Below are 17,096 nucleotides of genomic sequence, written 5' to 3'. Positions count from 1 at the left end.
GTTAATTTGAGACAATGTATAAATATCTCTTCTCTCTCTCTCTCTCTCTCTCTCTCTCTCTTTCACACATATACTTTTGATCAATAAATTACATAATAATATAAAATCTAGTGTCATGTCATATTATTAATATATTATGGTGTATATTGTTTTATTATCGAAAAATAAATTCGCGAATCCCCCTCGACACGTGCGCGAACGTGGGCGCGTGCGAGCGCGACGCCGCGTCGAACCGGTGATTTTCTCTGATCCTTCTCTCGGACCGGCGCTTGGACGCGCTTTCAGTCGCGTTCCGCGCGTCGTACGAGCGAGTGTGTCTTTACTCGCCCTCTCTTCGTAGGATCATTTCACCCTGTACCCATCCGTTTGTCCGAACAATACGTGACGAAATGCAAGTTTGAGACCAAAAAGACTAAAGAACGAAATAAACACATGAAACGAGCTGCGTGATTCGATCGTTAGCAAAATATCCTTCGGAACAGCATTGAAAATTATTGATATTAAAAAAACAGAAACAAAAAGAAAATACGTCAATGCTCGGATCCGTCGATCGAGATCACTGAAGGAAGCGATTTGATATTGCTAATCATTCGTTTCGTGTACATGTGCTGCGAAACAGATCGAGATCGACAGACAGTGTTTTTTGCATTTAGTGGAGAAACAGGTCTTTCTCAGGTACAATTCACATTCTCTCTCACGGACATAGTTGCGATGGCATCTCCAATGACTCGTATTGAGACGTATGTAATGCTTGCCAATTTTTCGTGGGCACCCTCGCTAAGGTGAATTTACAGAAAATTGAATAACTTGTTGAATATAATATCGAGATTTTGTTCATGCCCGTGAGATCATTTTCCACCGATGTTTCACACATAACGGATTCTTTTTCTTCCCCATAAAGCGTCACTTTCCACTCGTAATGCTATTTTCCAGTTAATTAGAATTAATATAATGGAAGTAAATATACATATATTATACAATAAGATATAAGACTAATACTATAGTTACTACTCGTAGATACACACATTTTGTTCAATTCTTATTAAGTATAATTAAGAATTATAAATATTTAGTATATGAGCGATACCTTTTTTTTTAAAGAAATAGACACACCACACACTTTCTTTTTTAATCAAAATGCCAAAATTAAAGAACAAGTTTATTTTATTATTCTATACTTCTATTAATACAAATTGATAATTTATTCGCTGATAAATCTAGAAATATGTTAGTACAATGTCGTGAATTAAAAAACTAATTAAATTTATAAATTTTTTTCTTCATTTAACCGTTTTTATTTAACAAAAATTTAGTTCATTAGTTTTAATTAGTTTTAAGTTTTAATTTTGTTTCAATTTACAAAATAAAAAAGATAACTAATACCTTCACATATTATATTTATTTTAAAATATTATTTTATTGTTTTTTTTCTGCAATGCTCATTTTGCGTACATAACCCAGTTATTTTGCCAAATTGAGAAATATGCAATTCATTTCTCAGATAAATCTCTCTTGTTTCAAGTCCGAATTTATCATCGATTTCAAAGTGTCAATGATAGAATTTAAAGCATTTTGATATCGGTCGTAAATTTAGATTGAAAACAAAAGTGTAATAACAAACCCGTAGAAAGCAATTTGATTTTAAAGTCTGCGTAGTGTCCAAGTTTCTTTTCCAAGTGTTTATTTTTTTAGAACAAAAGAGGTTCCTGATGGTACTCCTCTTTTGTTCCTGTCTCAAAAAATTTGCAATTCGAAATAAATATAGAATAAAAATACGCTTGCACATGGTTCTTTTTTACTTTTTATAACGCGTGAGAGAAATATTTTTGTTTGTCAAGTGTACACACACATATTTCTTTTAAAAAATTTTAATTATCAGAGTAATTGAAAATCAAGACCCATAATTAAAAAAAAGTGATATTAATTTTGCTTTACCATATGGCAGTCTCACAAATCGCTGCGTTTGCTCCATTATTTACATTTCTTTTTTATTTGTTTTTTAATCTGAAACCTGTATTCCCCTCTCTACCTTCTACATAATAAGCTTAAGTGATTTTTTTGCAAATCATTATACGTCACGTTAATTAAAGGAATGCAGTGCGGCACGTTAATTAAGGGAATTAAAGGAATTAATGAAAAGTTAATTAAAAGGAAAAACAAAAATTGTACAATACAAAACGCGAACATCTTGCTTTGCGCTTCTAATAATAATCTCTCGGTAAATCGCTTCGATTAATGCTATGTTATTGGTCCGCCATCGATGTCATGTGTTCCTTTGAACGTGTAATTCGCGTGTATCGTGAATTACGCGATTGCGTCGCTGTACGGGAGATCAAAGAGGACCATCCATCGTCAATATTATCTTTTTAGAATCAGCAGCTTGTAACGCCTTGTAACACCCTTTACTTGTGGTGATTAGAAAAAGCCAAGGCATACTTAGGACACGCGCGGTAAACTATGCCTTCGATATCCGGTATCTCAAAAGAGTTCTAGAAAGCAAATACTCAAGTACATCGATAGATTACCTAATTAAAAGCAACATGATCAAAACTATTTTTCTGTTGCAATTACCGTGCTAATTATAGTAACAAAAAATAGAATATTCTCTTCCTTATTCAATAGAAGGCCTACTTTTCTATTTAAAAATAATAAAAAAATATAATATACACTTTCTATTTGTAGCTTGACATTCTTTCTTTTTTTTTTGAAATTTCTTTTAAAAGTAATAAAATTAACTACTTGTATATTATATTTAACTTTATATGTAATGAATGATTCTTTTATAATTTTTCGTTTTTAAAATAAATAAATTCAAATTTTTGAAAAAAAAACATAAAACAAAAAAGAAATATGTAGCAATATTTTCTTGAAAAATCATTTTCTCTTTTATACAATTTATAGTATGTATGTTGAAACGGATAATATAAATTCAAACAGAAACAAAAGAGAACAACCTGATGTATAATAATTGGACATTAATTGGACGTTTCTCTGAATTTATTAAAACAATCGGGTTATGATGCGAAATAAGCTTTAAAAAAATAAAATAATTGGATGTTTTAAAATTTCTTTTACATACAATGATGCGAAAGATGTGCGAGTTTTAATCGTTATACATAACAACATATTTATGTATTATGTATAAATTTTATTACAGTAAAAAAATAAGCAGTATAAATTACACAAATTACTAAAATGCTTTAAAAATTATATGTTAGTTGTATAATTGTTTAGGAGATATTCAGACAGTGTAATAATTTTTAGTACCATTTCTTTTAAGAGACGTGAAAATTAATTGTAGTCTATTTAAATGAGTTCACATATTTTCACGATTCGAAAACATGTTTTATGTTTTTTTTTTCAGTAATGCTTTTAATGTGACATGTAAAATATTTGTATGTAGCACACGTGTGTTGTAAACAAATGGAGATAAATCGTGGACTAGATGCGTTAGTAAATTCGGCTGAAGATAAAGCGATCGTTTCAATGAACCCTGCGAAAAATATTGCCTGTAGGATTCTGCGAGAGAGAAAGAGAAAGAACGGTACAATCGCTCTTGAAAATTTGCGTCAGTATCAGATGCGTCACGGCATTATTCGCGCAGCGTCGTAGGATTTCCATTTTTTTTCCAACAACAATGTCACTACGGGATGTAATTTAATGGAAAAAAAGTTACTTTTATGTTAAGAAATACTTGTTTTCCTCATTTTGTCTTTCTTTCTTTCAAAGTAAATTCGCGCAAAAATATCCATTAAAATATAATAAAGCTAGGAAGATAATAAGCAAAATAACAGGCTAGGAAGGTCTCCCAATCCCATATTGTTGAACGGATAATCGAATTTCACGTGAATCGTTAATCCGACTACTTAGTATACGCGAGTATTAAGCTTCTCGCTTAGTAGTTAATTTAATTTTGTTGAAACACGTCAATAAAATTACATTGTTAATCATGTTTTGAGAATTCATGATTTTTTTAATGATTTTCATTATGCTCTTTTTATGACATTGAATTTAATACTATGGAATTTTATGTAGTAGTTTACAAAAAACTTATATAATTACTTACATAGTTGGTTTATATGCAATCAACGTACATAAATTTTATACAAATATATGTTAATATGCGTTATATAATTACGTTAATTTATCTTCAAAATTCACGTAGAGCTTTTCTTCTAATTGTCTATTATTACTGCCTCGAGTATCAAATTGTCATATAAATGTCTTTATATGGCAAAATAAAATTCACATTGTCACGTCTTTTTTTTATAGATATTTTTTATATTTTAAAACTTTAACATTTAGATAAAATCCAGCTAGCGATGTTAAATCCGTTAGACATACTGTGTGGCTAAGTCACTTGATATTAAATGAACGTGTTACATACGTACGTACATTGCGCACATTTAATATTTGGTCAATATTAGATACAGGGTAAGTGAGCGAAATTATGTTTGGTGAAACGTAGTAAGTTTAACGTGTTGAAACGATTAAAACTAATCATTCGCTGAACACGCCGTTATGGCACGTGCAAGAATTGTAATCGGTATAGATAGTTTCCTGAAAGTTTACATGTCAAACATTTAAACTTTATGCAACACATCTAATTCAAACACCTAAAGCTGATCTCTATTTATGTTCGTAACGACGTGACGGTGTGTCTAAGTTTAAAGTATAAATTGTTCTATACAATGCTTTATCTTTCCCCTATATTGTTTTAACTTATGATTTAGAAAATTATTAATATTTATATTAATTACAAATAAATTGCTACACATGGCATTTGTATTTTTGCGTACAGATTTATTAGTTTTTAAATATATTTTTTGTTGTCATTGCACATATAATATCACAGAAACAAGTATATATGCATTTTTATTTATATTATTCTCGTATCTATAAAAACCCGAAATTTATTAATATCGCATAAGCATAAATAAAAACACACGGTAATGAGTGAAACTTTTTCCAAATGGAATGAAACGTTTCTCAGTTGGATTTCCGATGGTTTTTATTTTGTCGGTTCACGAGTTTTCCGTCATGATCCATACGAGAACTGACACAAGCTCGCACTTATCGCTTTTCCAATTAATATATTCCCTAATTAATAATAACCATCGTATATTTCCTCGAGTGTTCTCATAAATTATCAAAGTCCTCTCGACGTGCAACAACTGTGGCAACAAATAAAAACAATTCTATTTTGCGTGATGCGCAAACAATCGCGCGACTTTCGCCCTAAATTGATAAAAGGGAAGGAGGAATGACAATCCGATACAGGCCGCATTCAAGAAATTATTTTTGGTCCCGAGAGGATAACAATCCTTTGCTCGTTACGCGCTTCACTATCTCCTCGGTTAGTGAAGCGCGTAACGGGCAAACTCCTGTTCCATTCGTGTCAGGAAACGTGAACGATTTTCGATTTACATCCTAGAACTTATCAAGAGTTGCTTCCGGCATGATTGCTATTATATGTCGATGTGCTCAACAAAGGTATGACAAATATTCGTAGAGCACGCTCATATTGAAATTACTTGTCGACTCGGCAACAATAGTTTGCTTAACAATGCTCGATTGTTTACGCTGAATGCAATTGAGCGCCGAAACCAATCGACTCGTTTTGACAAACTTTCGAAAACTAAAAAGAATTGATATAAAATCAATCGATAGAATATAAAATGTAATGTCTCTTGTGCAATCTGCTCTACTTGATACAGTTCGATCCCATTTCGTTTCACATTTAAATGCTACAACGGATTTTATCCTATATGAAACGTAAAAACGTTGACGTTTATATTAATTTTAATTAACGATGTTCGTTATCCCTTCTGCAAATTCATCAGATGTACATATTTTACTTCGTACATATTCTTACGAAATCGAAAAAGAATGCTATATTTCAAAAAGAACGAAAACGTTTATTCCTTTTTTTTATATTTTTAATCATATAATTATTCAAATTGATTGAATTTCTACTTTTGCTAACTTAACGAAGATACATTTGTTAACTTGACGGATCGAACATATGTACGTTGCATGCGATATTCGTACATTCGTATATTGGACAATTATAAAATTTTGATATAACTCTGGTTTACGATGTTACAATTAAAAGATAAAAGTTTCGAGATAGACGGCAAACGTGTCGCTTAGGGAGGTTCGCTTGTCGAAATTCCGCTATCAATCTTTCCTCGATTTAAAGTGCCGTGCTAATCTTCACGGTTTTTCTTTATTTTTTTACGGCGCCGAGCGACGACTACGTAAACGCACGCGCGTTAATGTGTCCCGGAAATGTACGAAATGTATCACATGGCGCGCCAAGATTTAGTACGAGCGGATAATCAAAGCAAACGGGCAGTTACCTAGAAACAAATGTGCCATCGCGATCCATTTCGAGAATATAAAACTCGCATGTACGACGAAATGAAATGACACGCTAGTCGACCGAAGCACTAAATCAAATAGCGCCGCGAAGAACGTATCGCTTACATCCCGGATTATAATACACTCAATTTTCAAATATCGCTTAATTTTCTGTTATAATGACAGTTATTTACATACAAATTTATATGTAAATTCAATTTTAGTATTAATTTAAATGGAAATTTCAAGAAGCTCTTTATAATATACTGACTGTTAGTATTATTAACAATGATGTTTTTATTGTGCTTTTTAAAAATTTCTTGATTATCTGTAATGAAACATTTCAAGATGGACAATTTTATATACAAAACTAGAAACAACACAAGTGGCTATTCAAGACATATATGTATATATCACAATTTAATGATTACTTTTAAAACATTCTATTTATCAGTCTTTAAAAAGCAAAGCAATTAGTAGGTTTACATTGTATGCTTTCCTCGAGACACATCTAAAGTTACAAAAGCCATTAGAATAAAATTCAATTAACGTTTAGAGAAACGATGAAAAGATTAGTTATGTCAAACAACAAAAAGCAGTGTATTTCTATCGACCATCCCGATTTAATCAACTCGTTCGCTGCAAAAGACAAAATTATCGGAAGAAATTTAGATTCGTCTGTCAAAGAGACACTTTAACATTTTTTTAAAAAACAAAACACTGCGCATTATTACCAAGTTTACATTATACAATTTCCGCGAGACATATCTAGAGTTATAAAAGCCATTATTCATAAGGATGACGTTAGAGAAACGTAACATTTACAGAGATGAGAAGATTTGTTGCCTCAAAGCAAAAGCAAAGCAGAATTGTTCGCATTGCTACCAACCACTCCGCGGCTAGTAATCAGCTTGTTCGCGATAAAAGACAAAATTACCGGAAGGAATTTATGCTCTGTCTGTCAAAGCGATGCTTCGCGACACGGAAGACTTTACTTAATGTCCGTTAGCACAATGGCTGTTTGTCTACTTGTCAACTCACGTTACTGTTAATACGCGCGGCGATAATTCATTGCGGCATCATAAGAGATGTATCATTCGGCAGGCTCGCCAAGATCTAGAAATCAAAATAAGCTACAACGTTCGTTCGCGAGTAAGAAATTGACCACGGCGTTTCTCGATGGTATATGTACATACACACAAACGGCCGCGACATCGGATTTCCCGTCAAGTCATCGTCCTACGAAACGAGAATGAGAAATCAAAATTGGAGTTGTAATTCTTCCGCGTGGCGAATTTCTTGAATGGAAAATATTGTAGCGTCCAGCTTTTGGCAAACAATGAGACGATTCTAATGAATTTTCGCGATATCGACTTGTTTATTTTTCTTGGACACTACTTCTGACTCAGATTCAATCGGCGAGATTAGGAATTGGTCTTATCGTTAATAACATGTACGTTAGTACATTGACGAAATGGCTTCTAATGCGACGAAATAATTTTTAATATACGTACACGATCTTTCGCAATATATTATGCTGATTTTTGTTCATTACATTATTATAAATTATGATGATGTACATAATTATTAATATGTTAAGCATATTCATAAGTATCCAATATTTATCGCAGCATTTTTAATTTGCACAACGTTTTCAATGAGAATATATATATGGAAATATGTTAAAATATTTAGATTTTTTAATAATTAATCCACAAATTAGATATTGATAATAATTATTATTTAAATGATAAAACAAATTGCATATTTCCTGAAAAATAAATCATTTAATTTTGTATGATAACTATAATGCAACAAAAATATCTGGTTGATGTTCTTTTACTCAGCTTTTCTTCCCGAACAACGATATATATCTGTTTATTATTTATGATTTAATGTCTCTCAACAATCTCCATTCTACTTGCATTGTTGCTGCGTCAACATTATTTTAACGAAATAACATAAACACGTATTTTTCTTATAACTTCAAACTATAAAAATTCAAACTATAAAAATTTGTATTATCTCTTGACACTTTTGACTGCTTTTAACGTCACTCATATATAAATGACATTCAATTTCATGTAAAACTTCCTGAAAGTCAAACATTTCCTTTTATAATTTACTTTTCATTGCAATAAAATATTAAACAACGGGCCTTTTCACGAAAATTTAATGTCATTCATACAAGAATGTCACGTGGTAATCAATGTGTTAAACTGTACTTTGCATGTTATTTAAAAAAAAAAAAATTATTTATGTTATGCAAATACATACAAGGTAGTTAGCAAATATCATTAATGTAAAGTTAAAATTAGATTGTCATTTATTATGACTGCAAATGATTTATTGTTCAGCTAATAGTTTCCTATTTAAATGAATTTTTTTATATCGAATGCAATTTCTTTGCATTAGGCAAATAAAGTTCGAGCTCACTTGGACGGCCACTGGATGCATCCTTCATGGAGAAAGAAACGAACTGTTCTCTTTCAGAACTTAAGGACTCGATACTAGTGAACGCAGTCGTAAATAAGTGATGCTAAATTTCGTGCTGTCCGAGAAACCATAACTCTCTTCGAACTGGTACGCGCATTATGTGCAGCGATGGTATTCGCGCGGGACACACGTGCATTTCTTTCTGTTTCGAACATGCTCGGACTGAATCGTTCAATTATTTCTTCAAATATTCCTAGCCCAACGAGTGAGTCGTGGAAGATCAGAAACGGGACCTCGCGGACCTTCCTGTATTTTCCTAAGTGTTTGGTGTCCCAAGATACGTAATTAACGGAAGTCCACTTCAAGTCATTGCGAGAGCGTCTCCTCAAGCACGAGGTCGGCCAACATTTAGCCGACGACAATGATCTTTCTACGGGAAGCTCGCGGAGCAAAAACCTGAACGGTATCCATGAGGACACTGTCGATCGGAACAACCATGTCCGCGAACGAAGTGTGGATCGACAACTGGAATCTGACGGCCGGTTTCGATCTGGAACGTGTCGGAGAATTGGGGAATGTCACCGACGAGCTCTATCCCTTGCCGGATTACATCAACATCACATCGCTGCCTGACGTCAATACGACGGAGCAGATTGACTCGTTTTACTTCTACGAGGTGAGTAGAGCTTGGCATTTTCGATTTTATATTTTATATTTTGCATTTTGCGTATAAAGTTTGCGTGAAACGATACGGATTGCGCATGGTATACAATTCTTGAAGTCACGGTTATTTTTGAATCCGTTGTATAAAAGATTTGTGACAGGCACGTGGATAAATATTTTTTATCGACTTCTGATATATTTATGTTCAAAATATATATTTAAAAAATGTCAATCTAATATGTGTGTGTGTGTGCGTGCGTGCGTGCGTGCGTGCGTGCGTGCGTGCGTGTGTGTGTGTGTGCGTACAAATGTTGAAGAGTAATATATATTCTAAACATAAATATTTCAATATACATACATACATATGTGAATTATTTCTTAATAGCAATTATTTTCAAAACAATGATTTTTCAAAGCAATCAATATTTAGCCCGTCTTTATTTAATTTTTTTGTTCTATTCTTTAATCTAAGATTTATAATAGATTTAAAAAATATTATTATTATTTTATAATTTCAATTGTGTCTGCTGTAATAACTAAAACTTTGTAGCTTTGGATGTGTTATTAACTTTATACATGGCAATTTAACTGCGATTTTAAATTTTGTGTGTGCGTGTATGAGTGTGTAAACATGTACATAAAAAGTGAATAAAATTTAAATCTTAAATATGATTTGGGTGGAATATTTATACGCTAGACGCATACGAATGCAGTAAAACTATTCAAGGCATAAACATCGTTTTTCGTCGCAATAAAAATAACTTTTTTATGTGTATTTCAATGGATTTGCTGTACATTGTTTACTGAAAAATAAATATTCTGTGTTTTATAATAGAACGCTATCGAGTGGTTCGAATCGCACGACAGACAGACTGTACAATAAAATACGACTGCGTGTATTTGCAATCACGTTTTTGCTTCGCAAAACCGTTCTCGGACTGCAGTCCAAGTAGATGCAATATGATTTCGTACAAAAGCGTTTCCTTTTTAAATCTGGAAAGTTTAAACTCGAACACAAAGTAGGTTAAGATGCCTGCTGGAAAACTACCTGTTAGAAAATTGAATTTTGACACGCGTGCATACGTTCCATTACCGTATTCTATTCAGGATATTCATGGTTTTTTTTTTTTCACTTACGAGCATCGCGTTCGCGTAACGAATTCATACGAAACTTCGCTTTTACGTCGTTTCTTTTTTTTTTCTTTTTTTCACGCGCGTCAGAACTCGCGCAGAGAAAAAGCGCGATAAGAACGCGTAACTTTTTAAGGAAGCGTGACGGAAAATCTCAATAAAGTTTAAAACTGCCTCTTATTTTTATATGCTTTCTTGCACGATCGCACACGAGCGATAAATTTACTCCTTTTTCTTGTTAATTTTCTTAAAACACACGCAGGGTTTCCTTCGCGCGAGCGATCAGTAATGAGAATATTAGAGCATATCGTTTTTAATTATCAAACAAAAGCGCTCGCATAAAGCGCAGAATACTCGAGATGCAATTCAAATTATTATGCAATTCGTCAACATTGTGCAATATTCTCTCCTGCATTTATCAGTTATCACCGTGCACAAAAAGAACATGACAAAAAAAAAGAAAAAAAATGTAACAATGATCATAAACACCGAGCATAACAAATATTGCAAAGTCGTCAATGAAATCTTGCTGTATGTTATGAGACGGTTGCGTGGGACAGTTTTATGATATGTAATTCCTATTTTCATACAAAACGTACGTCAAACACAGTTTGAAAGGAAGCTCTTTAGATTGAATTAAATTGCCACTAATTATACATGCAATTTCCTCCTTGCCCTGTTAATTTACAACGAGAGACTGCTCGGAACGACGCTATGTCGCTTTTAGGAAGGAGAGAGTTGGCGCATACAAAAGTGTTGAATCTCATTAGGAGCAATCGCGCTCCCCCGATCAAAGTAACTCCGGACTATGATAATTTACTCTTTCTTTTTTCTTTTTTTAATTAAGAGATATGTAAACAGAAAGTGAACTTTAATTTCCACTATCCTGTTTCATTTATACCAAACATGCACAAGGGCTCCGTTTTTATTTTTGGTCTCCTCAATATTCTTAAATTAGATTGCATTTCTCTTTTCTGTTTATTTTTACGAAAACATGTGTATATGACATGTAAATGTATGCGAGTGTCTGCAATGTACCAAGCTCGGGTCCGTGGGTTTGCTAAGCTCAAATGACTGTGAGGATCAGTCATCCCTGCGGAAGATAATTACGCGGCATCGCCGCCGCCGTCGCCGTTCTATAGCTCGTAGTCTTTATCGTCGATAAAATAAATTTAGACGTCGGGAAAATGTCATAGAACTCGCGCCCTCGCAACGCGTGACCGGTTGACAGTTATTGCTCGCTTTTCAGCTGCTTAATTCGAGAACTTATTCTATATCTGTGCCATTGCCACGTAACAGGGCACCGTAACGAGGGAGAGAAAGAGACATGAAATGTACCTCTCTTTGTATCTATTACTTCGTGTGCGACAATACTATCGCTACTGACGCTTTCATTCACAACTTAACTTTGAGTGGTCATTTAATTCATAAAGATAGAATAAAGGAAAGATAAAAGCAAATAATACTAACGATAGGAACAGAGTACGTTTTTTTCATCGGAAATAGAAATAGGATTTCTGAAAGTCCACAAAGAATGAAACATATCGTATTTCAAATATAAAGCTCAATATTTTTTCTCAAAATTTCAGATATTTTTACGACGTTTCTCTTATTAAGTTTCATAAAAAAAAAAAAAAAAAATAAAGAGAATTATGATCAGACGTTCTATGATCATAGTGGTCTTTATATAAGAAGTTTTTCTCGTGTCGGTATCTCGTTATTCGTCTCTCTTTCGCAGTCGTGTGTATATCGGATGCATCTTGCAGTCGGTGTACTGCGTGCATTGAAAGCATGACGACGAAGACGACGACGACGACGACGACGACGCGACAACGACGGAGGTGGCGGCGGCGGCGGCGGCGGCGTTCCCTTCTCTCGCGATTGCAGAAACCACGCCGGAGGAACTCGCTTATTTTTACTAGGAATGCGCCTTGAGCTCTGAAGACGCGAAAGAAAAAGAGCTTGGCGGAGAGAAAAAGGAACGGGACGGGGGAAAGGTCGCTGACGCGACGCTGGAAACAGGCGTCCGATAAAATTAAGCTGCCACGGAGCATCCCCGAGAAAACAATTTTTATTTCCAACTTCTTCTTTTTTCTCTTCTCGCCGGAGAAGCTGCCTATGACATTTTCCACGCGAGATAATTGACATAATAAGAACGATAATTGGGTTAAAATGGGGATTTCACGAGTTTCGTAATAGCATTAAGTTTCCAATCGAAATTTTTCGCGCAACACTAAAGAACTATATTTACACAGACGCGTTCAATATCCCTAGCTCGATATATAACTTTTGTTTTTTCATTCTGATCTCAGCTGGCACGTCTATTTCCGTCATTAGCGTGCCAGCCCGTTCTTATCTTTTCTCTCTGTAACTCTGTACATATCTCCACTTTATTTATAGATTCATTGACAAGAGTTGGAGATTTGAATTTTCCAGAATAAAAATTTTTACTCGACACGTGAATACTCCCTCCCCGTTCCTCTTCGTGTACGAAGTAATAATAACAACCAATTGAAATTTCATGCACGGGATGAAGCACTAAACTCATTCTTTCTCTTTAATTTCAAGCAAATGTAACTTCAACTTGAGAATCTTATTTCTTACATAAATATTTAAATTTTACTTTTGTTAGTTTCTAGTTGTTTAATTTTATTTTTCTTGGTAGAATTTCAGTTTAAGGTTTACGATTAGACAGATATATAAGAAAATGAAGATTTAAAAAATGCCAAAGAGCTTAAAATCTAAATCGATTAAAGAACTAGTGGCTCTCCGATAGAGAGAACATCCCGTGTATTCTCGCAGGGTTGTCTCGGTGGTCTATCCAATTTACGCCTGTCCAGTTTCTCTCGCGAACGTGTACGAATTTAACTGCATTACTGTCGGTATAAGCTGCATTGTATGCATGCAGCTGCGTGTCGGTTAAGCTTTATTTGACCGCAACTGTATTACGTCACGGAACAATACCTGTTCCGTCGACGGAAGCAGAGCTTCTTCAAAGACTTTACCAAACATTGTTTCCATTGTCATTAACGTCCTCTTAGCGAAACGTGTGGCATATGATATTTACTGTTTGATCGCGCATCTCTTCTACAAACATAAAATTAATGAATTTCGAGTCGATCTCCAGATTGACGAGTCTTCCTTTCAAATCAACGATATAGGGGAAAATTGCTGAATGCGTACCTTTTCATTATTTTACATTTTTACTTGGTATAAACAATATCTAGTAATAAAAATGAAAAGTAAATAAGAAATAAGTAATATAGATAAAAATTTCAAGTTTTATTTTGTGCATATCAGCATTTTAGAAAATCAGATATATTTGATGTAAATTTTTCGGCAACTTATAAAGTTTACAATAATGTAATTGTGCAATTTTATTTTGAATTGTATATTTTAATAAAAGAAGACTTGTTGCATTTGTTGTATACACATATTTTACAATTATTATAAAAATAAAATCGATATTTTTATATAAACTCTATCAAGTTTCTTAATTCGTATCACTACAAATTTTACTCTAAAGAGATGATACTAATGTAAAATTGATAAGTGACAATACTAAAAATAGTAATTGCTGTGAATAAAAATTTGTCAATTACAAAAATAAATTCAAGCCAGCTTTATTTCTTATTTGTTATTTATTAATTATTAAATATTTGATCGCTTTTCCGATAAATTATTATATAATTTATAAATTCGATATTTTCGAAGACGATACAATTTAAGAGACCACCAATACTTTAGGCGATCGGTTTTTTAAATTACATCTTTCGCAGCGTATTACAGAAAAGCTTATTAAATATAATAACAAATTAATTTAACATGTAATAGACGATTAAAACATCAAGCTGCAATTTCAAACTTTGATTTGCAAAATAGTGCCAAATGCGAAATATAATAAAAAATAACTTAAGTGGTACGCATTTAGCAATCCTCTCCCCTATCTATCGGACGTATCTCTTCACGAAAGTTACACGAAGTGACTGACACTGATGTGACGCTTTACATTGACGTGACATAGAGTCATCCACTCGAGTGCAACATCGCGAAGAACGCGGCGATTTTCCGCTTTCTCACGGTAATCAACGACCATAATGCAAACGAAAGTTTCCTCGTCGCCGTAACTCGCGCTGCTCGTAAAAGCCGGCATCCTTCGCGAGTCTGATTGAACGTTACGGACCATCATGCATATTTCTTGCAATCGCGGACGGCCGGTTCGGTCACGGCGATACGCGATACCAGCACGAAAATGCGAGGAGGGTAAAAAATCGACGCGCGCGTAAAAAATGTGTAATAACGCGGGATAACTTAATCGCAGATTCGCCGCTCTGCACGTTGCGAGATGCGCAGCGAGATTTCGCGGACCGGAGAGAAAAAGAGAGAACGAGAGAGAGAGAGAAAGCGATGCGACGAGTAAGCCCTCCGAAATTACTTCGCAGAAAAATACTCTCGTGCGACGTAATAACGGCGAACGGACGAGAGGAGGTATGAGAGAGCTCTGTCAGAAAGCCCCGTCTCGCCGAAGGGTTCTCACGACCATCCTCGTCGAGAGGAGACGATCTGGCGGTAGGGACGGCGGCGATCAGCCGTCGCGACGCTTTGGCTCGTTCGTTTCTGTCGACGGTTCTCGTCAGATGCCGGCAATTGATCTTGAACTGACTTTCGCGAAAAATCAAATGAGACGAGGAATTTGACAACTTTCGTGAGATACGCAAGATTCTTACTATCCTTAAATTTTGACAAACCGATCAATAATTAAAGACATGCTTGAGACAAAAAATATTTTTTTATTTCGTATCTTGCATTTTTTTTCTAAATTTAATTAAGGGCGCTCGTCCGTATATGCAAATAACGCATTCGCAATATACTAACTAATTTTTCCAAACGATTGTATCTTAATTAATGATACATTAAAAAAATTACAGTCTTTTATGGCGTACGTGGCGCATGCACACGGCGCATAAGGAATGGACCGACAGTCGTTCGACGTTATCATTCCAGAAAATCGGAGCCTCTTTTTCCGCGCGCTTAAAATCGAAGAGCTCAAGAGCACCGTTCACTCATCAGAGTGCACGAAAAAGAACGGTTACACGGTGAACGGTTATCCGCTTGCGTTTAACGGTTATCCGCTCGCGTTGGAAGCGCGTAAGTGAAATTTCTTCTTAAACGATGCAAGAAAAAGCTTAAACCTCCCCGCGTGACATTCCGCGGTCGTGCCCGACGTAATTGCAGACGGAACGGGCGTGTAACAAGTTGCGCGCGGACCGCGCGCCCTGAAAAAGAGCCTCGTAAAAATCATGTTCCCATTAGAGCGCCGCGGCTCGTTCTTTTGATAAATTTTACGGTAGACGTACGACTTGGCACGTACCTCCGCCCCGCGAAGAAAGTTATTTCCACGGCCGTATTTCACGGCGGGGTAGAGCGGCGTTCCTCCGTCGTGTAGATCAGCTGTACACTCTGTCTCTCGAGTATTCCGACTATTTGATAAACCCGAGACGTCGAAACGGTAATTTATGCGACCCTTCGGGGGCTAATCGTTTTTCATCGATTAGAGATTTTTCTCACGGTAAAATCCTTGCAAAGAAGAAATGCGCGTCCAAGAAGAACAAGGTATGTGCTTTCAATACGGTGAAGCTGATTTTGAACGTATTTTCTTTCAATTATTAAGTTAATAACAAAAAGATCAATGATTGTTTAGTCTTTAGGCATAGGAAAGGCGATGAAACGTACGCTCATGTTCGTACAAGTCACATTCATTATTCAATAATTAACAAGCAAAAAAAATGTCAATTGGATGAAATATTATATATAGTGTTCGTGGTATGTATAAGAGTTACACGTTTGCTCTCTATGCCAAAGATAGTAGATACATGTTCAAATCCACACAAAATAATATCAAATTTTAATCAGTCACCACCTCTCGAAATTTGTCAATGACAAATCAGTGAAAGTACACTTGAAATTCAAGTGTGTAGCCGCTATTTACGCATTTCTGTGTAATTTTTGTATTTTTTACACGTTTAGACGTGTAATTTTAAACACCCAGATGTATATTAATGTTAAATTAACGTAATTAACGTTAAATTAATACGTAAAGTTCTCTTTAATAATTATGTCATTTTTACACAGAAAATTAAATAACGTACATAAATGTGGCATTTTTTAGACACTTAGATTTGCAATGTGGCGATCACAATTTTCACTATCAAACTTTTTTTCAGTATGTATTGGTAGAGTTTGTAGATTAAAATTATTTTTGTGTCATTACAATGCTTTTCTTTCATGGATAGGAAATAAAATTTTTGAAAAAAAATTATACAATGAGGCTGCAGTGTTACTTTTATTCGTTGGCAGTTTACACGATCAATTTAAACTGCGACAGTACGTAGTCAACTATTTTATTCTGACGATGCAATTGTCGCTTGCTTTTCGTGTACTTCTATTCGACAGACACTTTGCCAAGTAGATGGCGAAATTAATTACGACCCGGGTGATGTGCC

The 17,096-nt window shown here is 34.6% G+C and overlaps 1 protein-coding gene across 4 annotated transcripts in view; it reads left to right on the top strand.

Moving 5' to 3' along the window:
* The first annotated feature begins 264 nt into the window (after nucleotides 1-264).
* LOC105207336 (cardioacceleratory peptide receptor) overlaps nucleotides 265-17,096 on the top strand; it is a 72,323-nt gene continuing 55,491 nt past the window's right edge. Inside the window, exons 1-2 of one of the 4 annotated variants that reach the window (XM_039457719.1) lie at nucleotides 265-782; nucleotides 8,779-9,475. In XM_039457719.1, coding sequence (XP_039313653.1) covers nucleotides 9,269-9,475 — 207 coding nt within the window. In that variant the 5' untranslated portion in view covers nucleotides 265-782; nucleotides 8,779-9,268. The remainder of the gene's footprint in view (nucleotides 783-8,778; nucleotides 9,476-17,096) is intronic. The other 3 variants (XM_039457718.1, XM_039457717.1, XM_026138629.2) reach the window with 3 other exon arrangements.

This window comes from Solenopsis invicta, chromosome 15 (genome assembly GCF_016802725.1).
Source record: "Solenopsis invicta isolate M01_SB chromosome 15, UNIL_Sinv_3.0, whole genome shotgun sequence".
Taxonomy (NCBI): domain Eukaryota; kingdom Metazoa; phylum Arthropoda; class Insecta; order Hymenoptera; family Formicidae; genus Solenopsis; species Solenopsis invicta.
Note: the sequence above shows the minus strand (reverse complement) of the source record. Positions and strands in the feature narration are given on the sequence as shown.